General features: G+C 37.6%; 1 protein-coding gene across 1 annotated transcript in view; it reads left to right on the plus strand.

The window, feature by feature from the left end:
- Positions 1–21965, plus strand: part of LOC122792903 (CUB and sushi domain-containing protein 1-like) — a 4548980-nt gene extending 4527015 nt beyond the window's left edge. Inside the window, exon 59 of the mRNA XM_044060461.1 lies at positions 18620–21965. Within this exon, the coding sequence (XP_043916396.1) occupies positions 18620–18779 (160 nt within the window). The 3' untranslated portion in view covers positions 18780–21965. The remainder of the gene's footprint in view (positions 1–18619) is intronic.
- Positions 21966–23584: the final 1619 nt, after the last annotated feature.

Consider the following 23584-nt stretch of genomic DNA (forward strand, 5'->3'; position numbering starts at 1 on the left):
GACAATAGTGACGTTGCAAAGAACTGGATGTCCCTCCAAAATTGATGAAAAGACAAGACAAAAACTGTTCAGGGAGGCTGCCAAGAGACCTACAGTAACACTGAAGGAGCTGCATGAATTTCTGGCAAGCACTGGTTGTGTACTACATGTGACAACAATCTTCCGTATTCTCCATATGTCTGGACTATGGGGTAAGGTTGCAAGACCGAAGCCTTTTCTTACAAAGAAAAACATCCAGGTCCAGCAAAAATTTGCAAAACAATGCATAGAGTCTCCCAAAAACATGTGGGAATATGTGTTATGGTCTGATGAAACCAAGGTTGAACTTTTTGGCTACAATTCCAAAAGGTACGTTTGGCGCAAAAACAATACTTTGCATCACCAAAAGAGCACCATCCCCATGGTGAAGCATGGTGGTGGCAGTATCATGCTTTAGGGTTGCTTTTCTACAACTGGAAATGGGGCTTTAGTCAAGGTGGAGGGGTTTGTGAACAGTTCCATATACCAGTCCCTTTTGGTCAAAAACCTTCAGGCGTCTCCTAGAAATCTGAAGATGAAGAGGAATTTCACCTTTGAACATGACAATGACCCCAAGCATACATCCAGATCAACAAAAGAATGACTTCACCAGAAGAAAATTAAAGTTTTGGAATGGCCCAACCAGAGCCCTGACCTAAATCCAATAGAAAATCTGTGGGGTGACCTGAAGAGGGCTGTGCACAAGAGATGCCCTTGCAATCTGACAGATTTGGAATGTTTTTACAAGGAAGAGTGGGCAAATATTGCCAAGTCAAGATGTGCCATGCTGACAGACTCCTACCCAAGAAGACTGAATGCTGTAATTAAATCAAAAGGTACTTCAACAAAGTATTAGTGTAAGGGTGTGCACACACAACAGAGTACTAATGTGCACACTTATGCAACCAGCATATTGTATGTTTTTTATTTATTTTTTTTAATTTTCCCCCTAACAGATTTCTTTGTTTTTCAATTGACAAAAACAGAAGCAGTGAGTTCAGGTACAAAAGCTGATTCACAGTTTATCCAGAAATGTATTCAATAAAACAAATGAAAGTTGTAGTCACATAAAAATCCAAAAGATATAAGCAGTATTCCAAGCGCTTTTGTCGCGGTGAATCAGACTTTTTCAAGGAAATTAGAAAACTGTTACTGAGCTCAATTTAAACAAACAGATCAACCCCCAATCAACATTGAACCAATAGAAACCAAACACTTGCACCACACCACACTCATCACATAGTCCCTCAAAACCTACACCACCAAAACACACACATAGAAACACAAAACACACACCTACATTCACGGAGGCTCTCAATAAAAACCTGCCCAAGCATCAGGGACATCCAAACCATAAACGCAAGCAAACTCCACCCCCCAACACAACCCAAATGACACATAGCCCACAAACTTAGTGTGCCACTCAACCACAGCCCATAAGGCATAACAACATACCCAGCACTCTAGTCATAGGTGACTCTATAGTCAGGCACACTGATGTTCCACTCACTAGACTAAACAAGGAGAAAGTTACTGTCAGCTGCCTGTCAGATGCCAGGATCTGCCACATAATGCATGCACTCAGGTCACTCCACAATAAGTACAAATATGACACTGTCATTGTCCATGTTGGTCTGAATGACCCGAGACGTACCTCCCAGGACTCCATGAAAAGAGACATGGAGGAGCTCTCCGATCTTGTATCCCAGACAAGTATAACCCTAACCCTGAGTAGCATCCTGCCATCACCCAGAATGATACCACAGTACAAGGATAAAATGATTGACTTCAACAGCTGGCTAAGCTTCTGGTGTCATTCTAAGGGGATTTAGTATTTGTCTGCCTGGGACGACATGATTGACAGACCATGATGCTTTGCCAGAGATGGCCTACACCTGTCACCCTTAGGATTACGGATACTGGCTAAGGCTCTTGCCACCCCTATAGTGCCTTTTTTATGCAAGGTTCAAATGACAAAGTCACCACCGTAACAGGTACAAGCAAGCAAAATCTGAGGGTAATGCTACTCAATGCTAGAAGTCTAAACCTCAAAATGCACTCACTCGAGGCACTCCTTAAAATGGAGAACATTGACATCTGTGCAGTGACATAGACCTCGTTCAAAGCTCCAGAGAGCACCCCTGCATTACCAGGCTGCAATTCATACCACACCTTTCAGCCACCTAACCCAGAACAAAGCACTAAAGGCAGAGGCGTGTCCATATTCATTAAGGATATCCACACCTCCAGGCTAGTTGCACAGCATAATGCATCCGAGATTATCCAAGTGCAACTAACTCTGGGCAAGACCGCAATCCAAATTGTAGCTTGCTACAGACCCCACACCATGCCCCAGAATCCCTACTCCTCATTTCTTTATGGACTGGAAAGTATTAGGGTGCAACCCAACACCCTAATAATGGGTGATTTCAACTACCCCACCATTAACTGGGAAAACTACTCATGTACCAACTCTTTTGCTCAATGTTTTCTAGAATTCATAAATTCCAATGCCTTGGATCAACTTATTCACACCCCCACCAGGGGCAGCAATATCCTAGACCTGGTCATTACCAACATGGGAAACCGGTGTTCCACACCAGAGGTCAATTCCTCATTGGTCAGATCCGACCACAAGCTAATCAGCCTAGACATCCACATCCCACCCCCACCCCCAGTTAGGGAAACCATCGTAAAAAACTTCTCCAAAGCCAACATCACACTTCTTAAGACAGAAGTGGCAAACTTCACGACACCCATGCAGATGGACAATAGAGGTATGACTGCTGAATCCTACACAAATGCACTTTATAAGCACTTACATGAGTGCATGGATCATGCTATCCCTAATAGAACCAAGATGTTATCCTTCAAAAAAATAAACAAACTCTACAACAGAAGAAAGAAATTGTTGCAAAAAAGAGTAAAATCCCATGACTGGAGGAACTCCCTGGTCAACCTCAGTAAGAAGCTGAGATCCCTCATAAAATCCTCCAAAGCTAGTTACGAAAACAAAATTGCCACTGACTCTAAAGACAACCACAAAGCATTCTATAGCTATGTCAAGAATCTCAACGGGAACACTCAGATCTGCTCTGAGTTACAGCACAATGGCACTAAATATACAGAACCAACTGATATTGCCAAAATCCTAGCAGATAGGTTCAGTGCTAACTTTACCTCCCTTTCACCCCCTAGAGGGCCCATCTCTATACCAGAAGAATGCAAAGTTCCTATAATCACGGCTCCACAGGTAAAAAACACACTCTCCAAAGCCAAGAACACAGCATCCCTGGGACCTGACAGTATCCCAGGCTGCGTTCTACACAAACTACAGAATGAACTGGCACCGTACCTAAGTACATGTTCAATCATAGCCTCACTTCAGGCTTTGTACCCACTGAATGGCGCACCACAAAGGTTATCCCACTTCACAAAGGGGGAGCCACGACAGACCCCGGGAACTACTGCCCCATTAGCCTGACAAGCCTGGTCTGCAAGGCCATGGAACATATCATCATGGAACTCATAAACAAAGACACTGGTAATCTACAAACTCTGGACCCTACCGAGTTTGGATTTGTAAAAGGCAGATCATGTCTCCTAATCCTGATTGACATGTTTGAAGCAGTCACCAAAGCCATAGATGTGGGTAAAATTGTTCACACAGCATATCTAGAGCTTGCCAAGGCTTTTGACACCATCCCCCACTCTGGAATTATAGATAAGCTCACTAAACTAGGTATAAATCCCTATGTCACAAGATGGGTTGCCAACTCGCTCACGGACAGAACCCACACTGTGAAAGTAGCAGATTCCAAATCCGACTTCAGACCAGTGACAAGTGGAGTACCACAGGGTTCAGTCCTGGGTCCTCTCCTGTTTGGTATCTACTTCTCTGAAGTGCAGGCTAACACAGAAGATCTTTGGCTAACAAAGTTTGCAGATGACTGCAAACTAGGAGCCATAATTGAAACTCCTAAGGATGTGGACAAACTACAAAAGGGCCTCACTGAGACAGATACCTGGTGTCAAAGCCATGACCTGAAGCTCAATGCCAAAAAGTGTATTGTCATCCCCTTTGGTAAAAACTCTGTACCCATGAACTACCACATAGCTGGTAGTCTACTTAATGCCGAAAATGTGATAAGAGACCTTGGGACACAGGTGGACAGTAGTCTCTCCTTTGATAATCACATCGCCACAGTGGTCAGAAAATCCTTCTATGTGGCTCATCTCATCACAAAAGGATTCTCATCCAGAAAAAAAGAGGTCATTGTTCCCCCCTGCTCATCACTCATTAGACCCATTATAGAGTACAATGCCCCTTTTGGTATGTACCTCACAAGACATCTACAACAACTGGAAAGACCACAGAAATACCTCACAAAGAGGGCTACTGGCCTCAAACAGATGCCCTACGCGGACCGTCTCAAAAAAGTACAACTTTACTCCATCGCATATCGCCTACTCAGGGGTGATCTCTGCCTAACATACAAAGCTATGTCAAACCCAGAGCTGTTGGACATGCTCCACTTAAAGAAATCCCAATCCCTCCGAGCTACACGCTGTAGGGACCTAAACCTTGTCACCACAGTAAACAGAACATGCTGGAGAGATAGATTCCTGTCCCAGAGACTTCCCGTACTCTGGAACTGACTACCTATCTATGTCAAACAGAGCTCCTCATTAGCACTCTTCAAAAAAAATCTTGATGATTGGATGGGAAATGGGAAATTCACCCCAGGGATCACTTCTGTGGCTCTGCTCGACAGGGGCACAGGAAAATAATTTTCTTGGGTGGCGAAAGCCAGGGTACATTTTTTGGCTAGGCTTACATAGGCCCTAGGGCCAATAGCCTAGTACCTACCTATGAACCTATGAACCTATGAATAAAACCATATGATGAATATTCATAAAGTCATGAATATTCAACAGTCACAGTACAATTCAACCACAGAAGCCATGTCATGTTAAAAACACACTAAAATGTACAGCAAATAACACACCAATCCGCAAAAAGCATGCCCTTGTCAAAATAGTATAGGTAAAAATGCTATTAATAAAGATATACATATGTACATATAAAATGCAAAGTTATAGAAATACATGTCAAAAATGTATAGGCAAGATTTTTGGGGAATGGTGTGTTATTTGCTCTACATTTTAGTGTGTTTATAACATGACAGGGGTTCTGTGGTTGTATTGTACTGTGACTGTTGAATATTTATGAACTTTATTAGTATTCATTATATGGTTTTATTCTGCTAGTTCAATGTTAATTGGGGGTGGATCTGTTTGTTTAAATTGAGCTCTGTAACAGTTTTCTAATTTCCTTGAAAAAGTCTTTGATTCACCAGAGACAAAAGCGATTTGTATACTGTTTATACTGTAAGTCGGCTTTTGCATTTGAACCCACTGCTGCTGTTTTTGTCATTTGGAGTTTGTGTTGCCCACTACGTTTTTTACTGTTTTTCAATTGAATTGTACAGGATATAGGTCACATTAAAGGTGTGAAAACTTTTGAAATGATTTATTGTAGTCTCATTGTTTTATTTTTTATATCACAAAAACCTGGCATTTTAACAGGGGTGTGTGCACTTTTTATAGCCACTGTGTATATATATATATATATATATATATATATATATATATATATATATATATATACATACATACATACATAGATATACATATACATATATGCCAACTCAAACTGAGAGAATACTTGATTTGTCAACACCTTTCCTGCTCGACAGTGGTGTAGCATTGTCATAATGCCACGGTTGAGGAATGTGCCTTTTTTGCAGTATTGTGTGATCACAGAGTTGGTCTACAAGTAGCAGGCAATGTGGGGGATGCTGTAATTTAGTTTGCATATTCTGGGATTATGTTCTGGAATTGCACTGTTTCGTGTCAATCTTTTTAGATCAACTTACATATCTACATAGAAATATACACACACACACACACACACAGATATATATATATATATGTGTGTGTGTGTGTGTGTGTGTGTGTGTGTGTGTGTGTGTGTGTGTGTGTATACATATGTTGATGTAATGAACTTCACAAGCATCAAAAGACAGTGATGCTGTCATTTTAAAAATGTACTTATCAAATGAGTCATAATATTGAATAAGCAACCAGTTGCAAAATGAAAACAATCTGTGATCAGTTCAGCAAACCTTACCAGTAAATTGCGGTACACATTGTCTGAGCAGTAGTAATGTTACAGAAAAGGTTTTGCTAAGGTACGGTTTATGTCTAGAGTTAAGAGCAGTGGCAAGGTTAAGGATAGGGTTAGCATATTAGTAAGGATGGGCAGGAGTGGGCATTGCTGATAACTGATATGTCTTGTACCATGGGACTGGGCAATGCTTTTTCAGATGTTCAGCATCTCCACTTATCAGGTATCTTTTTCTCTAAACCTACCATAAAGCAGATGCCATCATATTGTTTAGGATACCTTGTACAGTATCCAGCAGCTTGTTAGGATGCATTGTTTTTTTATTATGTTATTTTTTCTGATATAGCCTCCAGACCTAGTAACATTGGCCAGAATGTGTTTACTTACATTAGAGACCTCTTGGATGTTTTCATTGACACAATATTGGGTGCCTTCCAGGTCAGTGGTAGTTTTTAGCAAGCTGACTTTGGATTGATTTTCACAAGTATCAAGATCAAGAGATGGTGGCTCCCTGTTTCTACATACATGGTCGCACAAGATCAGTAGTTAAGATTTTAAGCTCATAATGGGAGACTGCTGTAAAGAGGTAGATGCACACTTTTGTTTTTCCCTTGTTTTATGTGTATACAGGGATCTCTGGCACCATACTGTTCCCAACAATTTTACATTCCTTGCATTTGAACACTATTGTTAGATTTATACATAACAATACAACTTCAGGAGATTGCACAGCAGATACAGAAGACTATCTGGAACTTTGAATAGACTTTCCATCTGGATATTGTACTGTTCTAGATTCAATGCCTAATGTTAGTGTTCCAGTATAGGAAGCTATTATAGACTGGTAAAAATATAAACAAATATGATTGCATTATAGAATTCAGCATATATCTGGAACTTTATTTGAACAGAATCTCCTTTGTAACACTAGGACTATTCTGGGTCAAGTGTTTGTAGAACGGAGTCTAGCACAAGTGTTATTGTAAGTTAGGTGCCCATCCTGAAACTGTTGTGTGGAGCCTTGCACTTCTGATAGGGCCATTATTGATAAAATCTTGTGTGAGAAGTCGGGTAACAACAAATCCACAGGAAGGTCTTTATGACAGTTTGGAATAAATTTAGCAGGATTATACTTAGACTTTTGGCACCTAGCAGTAGAGCCAAGCTTTTGTAAGACCTGGCTATGCCTGAATGACTGTGTTGGAACATCATGTGAATTGATAAACTGAAAGATGAAGAATGGGGCAGTCAGATGACAGGCAAGAGGGACAGAGGCTTTGGCACTCTAGACCCTGGCAGCTATTTCATGGGAGTAGAGCCTGATGTAATGAAATGGATAGAAAAGTACTAGATGCTTAGATTCAAACTCATTTCTCTGTTTCCCATCAGCTCTGGAGCTAGACTTATCAGAAAAACAAGGATGCAATGACTGACACAAAATTCTCCTGCTGATGACCAGTCAGTTTGACCTGTTTCCACAGCAGATGATACAGTTGACTTAAGATAGTTGTGCAACACAGAGATGATGAACTGGGTGCTGGTTTACAGTAACACATCAAACATTTGCCAAAAGTGGAAGCCTACTGGGACATTTTATTACTCACATGGTGCCATGCTCTCTAGTGCAAATTGATAAAGCCCTGACTGTGATCCAAATGACCTGCGATTGAATAGGGGTTCAGGGGCTGGAACAGATGGATAAGGATAGATGGAAGGGAGTGATGTTTGCCGTCTTATCTGTACTGGGGGAGAGCAGATGGTGGACCTGGTTAGGCCAGTTTGCTGTTGTGCAAATGGAATTTGGGCCAAAAACATAAACTAGCATCGCCAGAATACCAGAGGAAGGTAAAATCACTTTCACAGCTACCTGTATGATGCCTTCAGCTCAATCACATCCTCACTGGTAAATGCCCAGAACAGATGAAAGAATAGGCTGGCCTGATGTGGGAGCCTGGGTGATTGGCTATCATTACAGGACTAGACACTTTGAAAAATATTTTATTACCCACATGGGAAACAATAAAGGTACCTAAAGGGATTATTATTAGAAGAAATAGACTCCCAGGTCTTAACTCTGGCTGATAGTTGTTATTAGATTTCTGTACAGTCATAGCTGACATACTTAAGAAAGACTACATAAGAAAACGGGTCCCTTTCAGTTTGCCGACATTCCAGAATGCCAACAACCATATGGCCAACACCATATGATCGTCATTCGGAATGCCTACAATGCGTTACTGGCATCTCACTATAGTGTGGAATGGAAAGATTTCCATTCCTGCACTGTAGTGCGATCTCGGAGTTGGTATATTAAAGGTATGGGAGGGGGGGTGCAGGGGGGCATAGCCTTAAAGTTTAAAGGAAATTTTATTTTCCTTTTTTGTGGACTTCTTACAATGTCGGCATTCCGAATGTCGATCATATGGTGTCGGCCATATGGTTGTCGGCATTCTGGAATGTTGGCATTATGTAGGGGGATCCAAGAAAACATATCACAAGAATTTCTATGGTCATGTGGTCAGCCGTGAAGCCAGATATTCTGTAAGTTCTGGTGGAGTGCTGGATGGAGATGTTGAATGAATGCTATATTGCATTAAGTTGGATTTGTCAGAGATGACATTGGCTAAACTGGCCTCGAAGACTCAAATAAGTAGCAATTTTCTATGGCACATCTTGCAGAAGCTTTTACATTTATTTATTTATTTATTTATTTTATTTTACATTTGTTGACCGGGCTAGTCCAGCTGGACACATATCCATTTTCAGCAGAGGCCCGGGGAGAAAAGCTCCTTGATAGTACAAAACAGTGTATGACATTAATCAAATAAAAAACAGTAAATAAATTCACAGTTTAAGGAACAGAAGTACTATATACAATTTAGCTATTTATGCAGAAAAGAACATATAGAAATAAAATAGTTGGGTAAGAAATAAGTAAATAAGTACAGTACAAGAACATGCTAGAAAGAGGTGTGTTAACATAAGATACTAGAGTGACAAAGAGAGATATTAAGATATAAGAGATAGTCCAAATTAGTTGAAAGACAGGTTCAGCTTCTGGATTCCAGTATGCAGGTAGATTATGCAGACATAAGATTTAGAAATTTTGTGAGAAGACAAGAGTTGTTAGTCTGGGTTAAGACAGGTGCATAGCCAATGTGTTTTAAGGTAGGATTTAAGCCTGAAATGAAATTACATTTAGCTCCTTCCTCTAAGAAGAATTGAAAACCCTTGAGATGAATCCTCTGGGCTTTTCTACCACCTCTACAGCTTACCTTAAACTAAGCCTTTTTTTGTTTTGCCCCATAAGATACTTCCTACAATGTTAACTGTATTAAACTTTGCTGATGTAAGCAATGTAGAATTGTTTTACTTTTACTGGGTGATTTAAACCTATAATATTAATAGTCTGGAATGTGAAACAAGTCATGTTTACTTTTCCAGCAGACACTAATATTTCCAACTTCTTATGCCTCGGCAACCCTCAGACTTATCAGGAAGAACTGAGAAAAGCAAAAGATTGACCTACTTTGTAGAAGATCTGTCATCATCCAGGATTAGGGTTAATAAATTATATGTTTGTTTCTGCTACATATAGAGCTATTTTTATTGCCCCAGGTGTCCTTACCTGGAAAGAATCCACACTGAGAATATATATTTTGAATGATATTTTCCAAAGTAGGTGACATTCTCTTGGATAGAATTGCAACTGATAACTTAAAATTATTATTCAAAATTGTTCAATCTAATCCAGGGTTTTAAAAATACTGTTACATGTGTTAATTTCAAGTAGAACAAAATTTCTTTCCCTATAATTATATCTTTGGCAGTATTTATCAGCAATGAAAAAGAAAACAACTAGCTTTGAAATTACAGTAAAATATCTTGAAAATCATTATTGCATGAGCAAAATGGAGATATATGGAATGGCAGTCCATTTTAACTGGCCATTCACATAATTTCTGAACAAAATACATTATAACAATTTCTATAGTTTATTTCTGTAACTGTTTGTAATAATAGATTTAGTTTACATAGTATGTTAGCTGAATGCAGTTATATTGATGAAACAGAAATATTTTGTGACAGACTAATCCTACAATAAAAGCTCAGCATTCGGGGATGGATTGCTGTAGGTGATCCCTGTTTTGTAAACCATAAAAACAAAATCCTTACCATGCTTAATATGACTTAATGTTCATTCACCAGCAATACAACTCAAACTGTACTCCTTTGAAACAAAATGTAAAACATCCAGGGTGGTTGCATTCATTATTATTTTATCAAATACTTCTTTAAAAGTTTGTTTCCTTGCTTGTGGGTTTATTTTTGTAGTAGTCATTTGTCAAACAAGTAGGTTCCACAAGGCACAAGTGCTGTTTTGCAGATATGATATAACATTACTTCTTCAGGAATGATTTGCTCATAAAATAATAGTTCACAATATTACCTTACTGGTGTCATACAGGAAAAAAGTCCTGACTATGACCTCAGGTGACCAGTGTGCGATTAATTGCATGGTCGCTTGGCAGTGGAGGCAGGGAGAATTGAAGTGCTGATCCTGGAGGGGTAGGACTATATGTGGTGGCTCTTCATCAAGCCCTGGTAAAGTATGGAGCTCAGAAGGAACATTAGTCTGGGGGTGGGAGACAGATGAGCAGGAGTGCCTTCTGTAATGGCAGGGGTGGCTCGTCCTATTGGACTGCCGGATTGCAGCCCTCCCACCTAGAAAATAACAAAAAAAAAAAATCTGTAAAACATAAAAACAAAGACTGCCTTTACCAGCAGTCCTGATAAGGACCCAGAGGTAACAAAGGTACCCAGCAATCATTGCTGTGAGGTACCAGGAATCTGTGCAGTGACGACCGCACAGAACAGAGGAGCTCCGGACTGCTTCAGCCGCAGTCAGGACCAATGAGGAGGACTGAGCTGCTCTCGCGGGACGTTTTCGAGTAGGTGTTTGGATTGTGGGCTTGCTTGCTGTTCAGTCGCTGGATCAAAGGCTTCGTGGATCGGTCTGTTTGTTCGGTCGCTTGAATCAGTCTGTGGCTTGCTTGCTGTTCGGGTAGTCACTGGGCTTGGTCTCACGGATCAGTCCGGTCGCTGGGCTTACTTGGATCAGTCAGTCTGTGGCTTGCTGGTCAGTCAGGTAGGTTCGCTGGGCTTACTTAAATCAGTCAGTCTATGGCTTGCTGTTCGGTCGTGTGTGTGTGTGTGTGTGTGTGTGTGTAATGCCCCATTTACTATATACTGGAGGCAAGAGAGAGCAAATGGTGGTGGGTGGAGATACTCAGGCTTGAACCCTGTACCTTGTATGCAGGTGTTAAGGACCTGAATTCCCTACCCACCACCATTTGTAAAAAAAAATGCAGAGTTTTGCCTCATATGTGATCTGATCTGTTCCTCATAATATCTGTGGTTTCTAAATACTGCAATGCTTGATATTTGATGGTGCAGTGGTAGCATTGTTGCCTCACAGCTGCAAGTTTTCAGATTTGATTCTTGGCTGGGGTGCCTTCTGTATGGGGTCTGCATCTTCTCCCTGTGTTTGTATGGGTTTGCTTTTGTGTCCTCCCATGTTACAACAACATGTCTGCATTATTTCTTCCTGGGCCTCTGCTGAAAATTGTTTTTTTGTTCCAAGTCAGATTGTCCTGATTAACAAATGTTAAATAAAATTGACAGGCATTTGAATTTCAGACTTCAGGTTTCTGAATATTTAATTCCTTGCATATTTGATGGTGCAGTGGTAGCATTGTTGCCTCACAGCTATAGGCTTTCTGGTTTGATTCTTGGCTGGGGTTCCTTCTGTATGGAGTCTGCATCTCATCCCTGTGTTTGTGTGGATTTGCTCTGGTGTCCTGCCATTTTACAAAGACATGTGTCTGCAGTATTTCTCCCTGGGCCTCTGCTGAAAATTGTTTTTGTTCCGTCAGAAGTAAAATTGACATTGAATTTCAGACTTCATATTCTTCAGAAAATGCATAGTAACACAACCTTTTACACAACCTTTTATTTTAGCAATTTTGTAAGATGAATGTTTGAAATTTGTCCTTATTTTTGGGACTGTATTACCCCATTATTGGCTTTGTCCAGTTTTTTTGTGCTAAGGTTGACAGCTATGGCAAGAACTGAATTCACTGAATATGTTTGAGGGCTGTATTCCCTTATTACTGGGTTTGTCCAGGTGTTTTGTGCTAAGAGGTTGACTGCTATGGTGAGAACTGAATTCATTAAATGATAGCCATTTAAGTTTCAGTCTTCCTCTCTTTCACAAAGCAGCCAATTTGGTGTAGTGGTATGTTGCTCTGACTGTTTTGCACAGGGACCTTGGCAGTAACATGTATGGTGGTAACACAGCATTTTATTCTAGCAACTTTCCAAGATTATACAAGCAATGTTTAATGTGTCCCTGGTTTTTGGCCTTTTGACCCCCCCTCCCATAAATTTGGCTTTTTCCAGATTTCTTGTGCTGCGAAGTTGAGATGCAGTTGAGTATTGAGTAGATTTTACAAGGAGCTGAGAGCTGCAGGGGAAGAGAAGTTTAGTGCTGCTTATGCTAAGTCAGCTTGCATTGGTAATAGCACAACAGGTTGTGTACTCTCTTTTGATGAAGAAAGTTGTTGGTTCTACTCCCACAAGGGGTGAATGCTGCCGTACTGAAAAAGTTAAGATACTAACTATGAGCCTGTTATCAGTTTGCCATCCATTTACTATTGCAATATTACTAGCTTATCATTTTTAATGTAATATAGGCAATTTATTCCTCAGGGGCATCAGACGCTTTATTTTTCGATGAAACCATGAAATATAAAGGTGTTTGCTAGCAGCGACCTCTTCATTAATTACAGATTTATTTAATGTGGAATTACTTAGATGACTTTTTTTGCTTCAGAGATTGTGCATATTTACTGATAATGGTAGACTGTAGAATTGCGCATATTTACTGATAATGGTGGACTGTAGAAGTTTGAGTAGACTTATGATGGAAATGTTCTGAACTGGGCAGTTTTGTCAATATTGGTGCATGCATTTTGTTTCATTGTTTACTGGAAAAATGTTCAAAACAATAGGAAGGTGTATCAAAGAGCACATGTATGTTTCATATGCAAGGGGCCTATGATTTGAAAACAGCCCAGAATTAATCTTTATCTGCCACTGGTAAAATGTATTTTCTTTGAATGTGGGTTTCAATGCTGTTTCAATGATTGTGAGTTTCAAGGGCAGAAAAGTTTTAATGCTAAGTTTGTTTAGCAGATGTCTTAGTGTTTGTGCTGTAAAATGCAAAATAAAACTTTCAAATGAAGTCCAAATCATCATAGAAGTAAATCAGTATGCACATTAGTGTTTATGGTAAATGGGGTGAAATAGCCAAGTAATGGATCATTGGAATGGCTGCATAGGGAGGCTTCATGATTTTGTGAGGGGGAAGGGTGGCAAACTTAAAGACAGCCCCAGCTGAACTATACCTCCCAACTGTCCAGATTTTCAAAGAATGAATAGATTTTTGCTTCTTATTTTTGGTTTGTTCCTCATAAAATTTGTGGTTTTCTGGCAAAATAATTCAGGAACTAAGTCACTAAATAATGACACGCTGAGTTTCAGACTTCATAACCTTCAGAAAAATGCATGCTAAAGTAAGACCTGCTGTTCTATCAACTGTCTCAGTTTATACAAGAGCAATTTTTAGTACTGTTTATATGTTCCCCCAATATATTTGGCCTTGTCCAGATTTATTGCATTAACAGGTTGAGAGGTACATGCAAATAAATTGCTTTATAGAATTAGGCATAGCCAAACCTCTCAACTGTCCCTGATTTTGGCTCAAAATGTTGCTCTTCCCCTAATAATCCCTCCGCAAAATAGCAATTTTGGAAGAAAACATGGAGGGTTTACAATTAAGAAATAACTGTAATAATCAGAGTTATAGATTACTTTTATTTCAGAAATGCATGTAGATTATTTTATTTTGTCAGCTACTCAAGTTAACAGTGCTAATATTAAAGTGTCCCTTCTTTGACAGGTTCCCAGCTGTATTGTGTGGCTATTTTATATTTTTACATCACATTTTTGGTTCATTTTTCATAAAATTGTGTTTTTTGGCAAATTAGTGACAAATCATTAAAGACTGAAGTTAGAAAATAATGACAGACATTTGAGTTTCAGATTTCATACCATTCAGAAAATTCATACTAATGCAAGACCTATTCTATTATCTTTCTAAGTTTATAAGAGCAATATTTAAAAAAAAATTATCCTTATTTTTGGGCCTTTGTCTCACTTCTTTGTATGGCTTTGTCCAGATTTCTTGCTCTGAGGTTGAGAGTTATGACAAATGTGTCAGGGCCATCACAGTCAGCCAGAGACATTTCAAATTGTGACATACTTGTTGCACCCCACTCCCCCATGTAGTGAATCTGGATGTGTCGAAGCAAGGCAAGGAGTAGTTATGCAGTGTAAATGTGCAGAGTACCCCCCCCCCCAATCCAAGGTAGACACAAGTACTAGGGTGGCTTTTCATATGTCCTTGATTTTTGCAGAGTGGCCTGGTTTCTGTCATATTTTTTGTACTGTTGATTTATGCTTATTACTCAAAGTGCCTGTTGCTCTGTATTTAAGTAGCAATACTTTAATGACCATCATCAGGTAAACTTGGCTGAGATCGTAAGATGCAAGTAAGCTTTAATAAGCATACTGTTAAAGAATTGCCAACATTGAAAGCCTTTTTGTTGTTGCCATGTAGAGAATACTTTAGATAATGTATAGGCCTCGGGTATTGAAATGCATATGATAGTATTTGTAATAAAGGACAGGATTACATTATTTTAAGAAGCTCATTGCACTTGGAGACTTCCAGTCATCTCTGCAGGCTTTACCCATAAATTAAACAGAATGCCAATCGTGTGGTCCATAACCTGTACAGTAATCCTTTTAAGCAATGTATCTTGAGCTTATTTCTTGTTTGCTTTTCATTTTTTACTTTGATCATGTTTTCCCCATGAAACAAGTAGATAGTTGTCATGCAGCAGGTCTTTTTTTGGATAAGAAACATTTTTACAAGTGGGGGCATGAGAGATTTCTACTTTCAGCATGTTACTTGGTACTTTAATAAAGCTGAATATAAATTATAATTAGAACTGCAGTGCAAGAAGTGGTTTGAGTTGAGTGTTGCTTGTTTTTCTTATACTTGATTTTGACTGGCATTCCATTAATGTATTTAAAAAGTAATTTATTTTTTCATGCCTCACAACCTTTTTGTTTCCATCTAGATATTAAGTAAGCTGTCATGCAGCCAATGCATTGAAATATTTTTATTCTTCTGCACTTCATTTCGTCTTGATTGGACTCTCATAATGACGGTTTGGCACCCAGGGCAGTGTATTTAGTTAGTTTTTGTGGTTTTGAGCATAGCTCCTCCCCTTTCTAGTTGGCCGCACCCCTTCCCATTGACCCCACCCATTCAGCTATCTCCTGCAGCCCCATTTTGATTTTAAGTCACCAGCCGCCACTGTGTAATGGCATGGAATTGGGCACACGCTCAGAATAGTTTTCGCCTCCCATCCAGCCTGCAACGTATGTCTTCATGTTGGGGGAGAGGGTTAGAGCTACAGATAAAACATGGTCTGCCTAAGTATGTTCACACTCGCAGTAGCTCTACCCTCATCTTATGGGAGAAGACACACTATGACAAGCCCTTGCTCTACTGTAAAGAATGGGCTGTTTCAAGTAGGTCTGATGGTCAAGAGTGGTTTAGACTCAATAAATAAACAAATAAACAGATTAACAGAACCATACCTTACAAAAGGAAGTTGAGAATAACAGACTTGGTACCACAGCATAAAGTACATTTCAAGCGTGTGGCCTTAACCATCAGTGACAGAATAAAAAATCCCATTTTAATTGCAAAACAGCAGTTTAATCCAATACTTGAATTTTCTTCTAAAACACAATTGTGACTTTTAATAAAAGCAAGTCTTGATGTTATTTTGCAAATTTATCTTAAAACTGTGAAATGTTATAGATCTGATTATTTTGTAAGAATGCTGCTATGTTTTGCTACAAAGATGCCAAGTAACATCCAGTTGGAAAGGAAGCTAAAATAGCAAGTAATTTCATTTTAAGTGTTACATTTTATTTTCCATATTTTGAAGACAAGGTCCTCTATATGTCATGATAAAATCCTACAATTCTGAACAGGAAATATGTATTTGTCATTGAAAATTCTTTTCACCAGGGAAAGCAATCATTGCACAATAAGGGGAGATGCCACAAAATCATTCCTGTATGCTCATGTTGCTGAACTGTCTGAAATAAGTGAGGTGCTGCCAGATCACCTTAGTCTAATATCATATTTGTGTTACTGCCTATATTGCAATAGGTCTGGCATGGATTTTATGATAACATGACTAAAGGGATTTTTACTAGAATGATATTTAGTGTAAGGATCAGTGTCTAGATTCAGTGCATTTCTGAATTTTAAAGATAGGGCTTTGAAATTTATGTACTATTTATTTCTTATAGAAATAACTTCTTGAATGGTGTTGCAGGTATTTTTTTTTTTTTAGTTACAAAGCTGTAATGTATTGTTAATGTAGAATGAAAACTGCATTCCGACTGTTTAAACCTTCATGGCTTCACTCTCTGGTTATTTCCAGGCTTTTTGTGGTTTTTACTGCATGGATATACTGCTAAACTATACATATAAAGCATTTAAAATATATAGCTTAAGTCATGCAAACATGCTTTTGCTGAAAGTGGGAAATAATCATAGTATATAGCAACTTGAAAATATAAAAGTTCAGTCATTATTAAAGATCATATACCCTAGATCATTTTGGCAAAAGTATGGTATACCTGGATGCAGGTGCACAGTATTTACTTTTCTGTTATTCTGTTTAGTAGAGGGCTTCAATCTCCATTTATCTTGAAATACTTTTGTTGTACTATGCTGTGATTGATGATCATAGTTAAGAAGATGATACTCCCCTTTATATACTGTAACAGAAAGAATGCATGCTATCATACTCCCGTGGTCTGCTTTAGCAAAAATTCATGAGTGGGTGTGGGTATCGCAAGAAGCCAAAACCAAAGTGATTAAATAAAGCCAGTCACAAGTAAATCCTGCAATGTCCAGACACATGAGATTATCATTGCTATTATACAATGACATTACTGAAGAAAGAGATTGCTTACCTTTTTTAAATGTCATTGTATGACAGCATTTAGCCTTCTTCTGCCTCCCCTGCTCTGTATTGGTGTACTGTGCATAGGTATGGGACATAAGTCCTTAAGCTTGCACAGTATACCTGTGAGGTATGAGAGAAGCAAAGAGGAGAGAGCAACTTCTTTGAGTCTTATCTCTGCATCACATTTTAGGTTACTGACATCCCTCTCAAATTCTTTGCTATACAATTCAGTACAAAGCCAAAGATAATGAAGGACCAATGGACAAAACCAGGGGCAATTTGTAAATATTGCTCTAATTCACTTAAAAAGATCAATAGTTCAATAGGTTTTGTATCAACATGCATTTTACAATGAACAGGAAGTATAAAATGTTAATATCTGGCATTATAGACTAACTGTAATCCTCAATGCATTACCAGCAAATTAAAAATTCTAAAGGCACAAAACAAAAATATGGTGAAAATCAGGGATGTTCTGAAAAATGTCCACATTGTTGAGACATATGCTTACTAGCAGTATGACAGACCCAGCCATTGAAGCCTTATTGAGTGGCTGGACTTTTTTGTATGAGATATGCCCAATTCTGTCTGTCCAATCACTCTGCATGTTTTTTTTAATAAAAAAATACCTTTCATTGTATAGTTGTGCTTTACAAATATTCCTAAAAATAATTTATGCAAGTTCTATAGGAGTGCCTGTTAAACTTTTGAGATACAGTGAGACTATGCTTTTGTACTGCACAGCACTATCTAAAGCAATCTTACCTTTGTATTTCACCCATTTAATTTTGATTGAACTGTTTCAGAAGCAGTAGGCTGACAACACCATCATTCAAACATAACCTAATGCCAACTTCATAATCATATGAGCTTTATACTAACTGCAAAAGTGTTTACAGAATGGTGTACATTGTCATCTCGTACTGTACAACTTCCTCTACCCACGTTCCCTTATTTTAGTGTTCAAGCAATAAGTTATCCAGGTGTTTGTAAAACATAGATTTTATAAAAATGTCACCTCTAATTAGTCAGCATATAACATTTAAATCTGGTAACATTCATAATAATTGTGTGAGGATGAGAATAAAGTATAACATGCACTATTTGTTACGAACTGACTGCACAGCTTTGACTTGAACATTTCTGTGACTGCATATTTAATAAGGCCTTATATATACATTTGTACCACCTTCACTGTTTTCAGTCTTTTTTTTTTTTTTTTCAGAACAAGACCCAAGGTACAATATAATGGTTATGCAGGCCATGAAAATGCAAATGGACAAGCTTCATTTGAAAATCCAATGTATGATACAAACTTAAAACCCACAGAGGCTAAAGCTGTGAGGTTTGACACAACTCTAAACACTGTCTGCACAGTAGTATAGCCTTCAATCACAGCTGAGACTGATCCATAGCCATACCTCTGAATGACAAGCACTAACTCCTTTTGTGCCATATAACATCCTTCCTTCCACTCTTGGATTCACTGCAGTAAATCTCTTAACATCTTCTGTGTGGATGGCTGCGACTAGAAATTCAGTAAAGATCAGACTGTTGTCTGAGATCATACCAAAATGTTCCTCATATAAAGCTACAAAAGGAAGATTAGAAGGTTCCAGCAGCACCTACACAGAGGCAGAAATCATTTACAGAAGACGTACTGGCTCCTACAAAGTCCCACATCATATGTCTCAACGTTCCTTATAAAGTATGTTGCTGGGTGCTTACCATTACAGAGTTTTGGTTATCTACATAGGTTCCTTCAGTACATGGAGGGGGTATTAATCTGCAGTATACTTTGTCATGATTTTGAAGGATAAAAAGAAATACAAGCTTCCTTAAGGGATTCAATTTTATATTCTTTATGCATTCTTTTCCTTCTTTCATGCAAAAGGTACCACTAAATCTATCACATCTGCAGCTGCCTGCTATATAGAATAAATTATTCATACATATGGCAGTTTGAAAGTTTTTTGAATTTAATAAAATTATCAGAAAATGTACTGCACAAACATTTTGCACTAATGTATATTGGATGAGTATTGTTCTGGTTTATGAAAATATGTACCTTACAGGGTGTATATACAAAATTTGTGTACATAGTCATTCATTCCCATATTCGTTCTCACTTCATTTCAGATCCAGAGTGTTTAGAATTATTATTATTATCATTTTTTTGTTTCCTATTATTGGCAGCATACTTCACTGCACTGTTATATTTGAAGTATAATATAGCAAACACATTTACCTGGAGTATGGTAACAATCATCACGACAGAAATCCCCTTTGAAGCATTCATCTGCTTGATATAGCATGCTGTTATATGCTGCTAATGAAATACTCTGGCCAGCAGCATTATCCATAACACTACTGCATTAATCTGCAAAGTTTGCTAAAGTGGAATTAATACTATCTGCCTACATCATGCTATATATATTTTTTCTTCACAAATACCACAGACTGCATTTAAAAAGGTGCTTTTAATCTTCTTTCCTTATTGGTATTGGTGCCATTTTTTTTTTGTTTTCAAGAACTACCTGTAAGAGTCATACAAATGCATAAAATCCTAATAACTGTCAAACTACAACTGGGAATCTAACAAATTCTAGAAGCAAGTCAGAAACATCTGTTGGTGAAATCTGAACACATGCATTCATATGTTCCAGATGTTATTTAAATGTCACATTTGTATTCCTCTGAACTGTTTTGCCACTGTATTATATCCATAACTTGAAAGAAGGCAACATGTTGTGTGTCCCTCTAAGCACATAAACATAATGCATAATTCCATTTCAAAACTGGCAAATAGGTTTAGTGGCCTAATTATCAAAATGCTTTGAAGTATTATTATGTATGTCCTACATAAGTGAATTATGTATACCAGAATGATTAGTTTCCTTTTTACTCAAATGAATCAGTATTTCCTTTTACTCAGATTATAATTGCATATTTATAGTCTGGAACAACATGTAAGCTTCACGTACAATATATTTTATTTCTATATCCCCCCTGAAATATCAGGCAGCTGTGGAATCTGTTGTTGAACCCCTTGCCTGCTAATAAATAATAATAATTACCCAAAATAATTATTCATATTAATGAGACCTCATTTATGATAAAGTTAATATTTAAAATTAGATACTAACATTGGCTCTAGGTGATTTGTTCACACTGACTAATGCTGACGTGACACTATAACCCCATGTAAAAATGAGAGAAAAGGGGGATGATGACAATTTAAATGACAAAAATCACATGAAACTGAATTTTAGTCATATTATGGCTTATATTGCTTGTAATTGTATCATATTCCTATTCAATAGATGTATGTAGACTAAACTTGGCAGTAGTTGTGATAACATTAATTACAACACTGCACACAATCCAAATTTGTTTTTTTACATTTATGATATTAGGGGTATATCAGTCTCATCTTGAAGCAGATTAGATGCTATTTTGTTAAACGCTGTATAGGACAGATAAGTAAATAGGACACACTTCTTTATTATGACTTCTCTGTTTCATAAAACCTGTGTTCTAAATCCAAACAATAAACATTCATGGTTTTAGAAATGGTAGTGAACATCATAAATATGACAAAATTACAAAATACAGAGTGATTTTCTACAGACAAAAAGTGTCAATGTTATTAAATTAGCAGTATGATTCATATAACTTAAAATGTATAAAATGATTTAGGATTCTCTTGACTGATTTGGTTATTTGGCCTTAGGAAGATGTACCGGTTTTATTTTAACTGTGGTATATTACATAGATGTAAGTCAGTTGTCTGAAAGTAAGTTAATTCATTTAATTGCACAAAATCTTCATTGAATACATTTTGCCAAAGAAAACATTAACAAATGCCATTTGTTGAAAAAAGAAAAGGTATTAAAATAGAATTTTACTTAGGATGAGACCACTCAACACTTGTCTATGCAGTGGGCTGATACAATACACCTAAAAATGGCAAACCCAACATGCACTGACCATCATTTCATAGAAACTTTGCTAATTTGAAGTCATTTCTGCCTTAAAGGTGGCTTTATTTATAAAATCTCATCCATGTGAAATACGGTAATTGTGAACCAAGAATAAGCAGCAGACAGTTTTGTGCAGTTTATGCCATTATGTAAACAGGACAAAGGTTCTCGACTTACTTATGTCTTAATTATGGCTGCTTTATAAATCTTAAGATTTTAATACAGTAATACGGATTTGATAAGTTGGTGGCAATAACTTATTTCACTGGGAGACAGCAACTAATAAATGTTTCTTACAAGGAAAGATGGTGCCTGAAGGGGGTTTTGATGGATTTATTCTATGGTGATGGTGTAAAACATGGTTTTATGAAGAACTGAATATTTATTTTATCAGATAATTGGCCACAATCTATCATTATAATTTGATGGCAGGCCATTCAGTTTTAGTGTGAGTGAAATGTACAGCCTTCCCTGTGACTGCTGCTATCATTTAGGTAACAGTACATAAAGTTTCTCATCTTTAGAAGGGTAATCTCTCTCTCTTTCCCTGTCTCTCTCTCTCTCACATACACACACACACACACACACACACACACACACACACACACACACACACACACACACACACACAGACATACAGACATGCAAAAACACACACACACACACACACACACACACACGCACACAGACATACAGACACACAAACACACACACACACACAGACACACATGCACACAGACATACAGACACACAAAAACACACATACACACACACACACACACAAACACACAATTTATTGTAAGCTGAACTTATGAAGGCTGAACTCATTGGAAATCAGTTTATTTCTAACACATTAGTGTATCCTTGGAAGTAGTTTATATAAATAAGTCCCCTAAAACACTTTGCTTAGGATAAATGTTATAAAGCTGTTGTATTACTCTTTCACAGAACCCATCTAAATGCTTTTCTTGTTTTAAGCATGTTTCAGTGATAATTATTTCTGCTAATGGCAGAGCCCAAGTAAAGAGCATTATAAAAACATGTATCTAGTACAATGTGTAGATATTATCTGCACCCTTGATTCATCATCAGAGCCTTGCTTTATTGCCTTGGTATACCATCAGTTCTGTTAAAAACATTAACGTTTCACACTGAAAACTAAAGTAAAGGATTACACATTTCATGCAAACAAAAACAGTAAAACAGGCACCCAAAATAGCTTAGCCCAGGTCCATAAAGTGAACTCTACACTTAGCTAAAATAAAAATAAATAAAAAAAGTCATTTGAAACATTGCATCTAGTAACTCAGATAAATATCTTCATACACTGCAATCCTCAAATACACACATAAACTGTCCCCAAAATAAAACTCCCAACCAAAATGATCCCTTAAAAACTTAATTCTTTATTACAGAAAATTTCAAAATAAAAGAATAAAAAGTAAAACACTTGTCTCAAATAGCCAGTCACAAAATTCTACTACAGATGAAATAGAACTAATCCTAATGATCTATCCTAATAGTAAACTAACTAAAAATAATTTAACTATAAAACTAAAAATGATAAAACAACCCTCAGTACATGACTGGACTATATCAAAACATTACTAATGTGAGAAAACAAATAAGCAGATCAGTAAATAAGTACATAAATAAGTCAGAACTGTCTTGTGTTATAAATGAAAACTCTTGTACTGTGGGAGAAGTTCATTTTGGAGAGTATAACCTTGATGCACATCCTAAAACATGTTTTCTAATTGTGCAGTACATATTTCATTTGTTATACTTCAGACACTTGCATAGCCCTTATTTAAATAAAATATATTTCAATAACTAAGAATATTGTAATATAATTAATTTGCCATCCAGCAAACTACTACATCTTCCATTTCTTACATTTATACTATCATCCTATGCAACATTTGATGCATCTGAAACAGTTATTTAGCTACAAATGCTGTGAAGAAAAGTGCCACGACACATTTAATTCACTCCTACCATATGATGTTTTGTCATACATCGGTGTTATTTTATTCAGTGGGTTTAAGAGAGGGAAAACTTATCAATGCACAAACAATAAAGGGTTTTATTTTATCATCAATTATTGTAAGCTTTCCTTGTATTAAGCATTTTTTCTTTGTGCTCTAACTAGTTTGTCTGAAACCCTGGTTCTGTTGGTTTAGTGTTTCACCTGTCCACTTTGTGTA

This window comes from Protopterus annectens, chromosome 2.part0 (assembly GCF_019279795.1).
Source record: "Protopterus annectens isolate FY-2018-M chromosome 2.part0, PAN1.0, whole genome shotgun sequence".
Classification (NCBI taxonomy): domain Eukaryota; kingdom Metazoa; phylum Chordata; order Ceratodontiformes; family Protopteridae; genus Protopterus; species Protopterus annectens.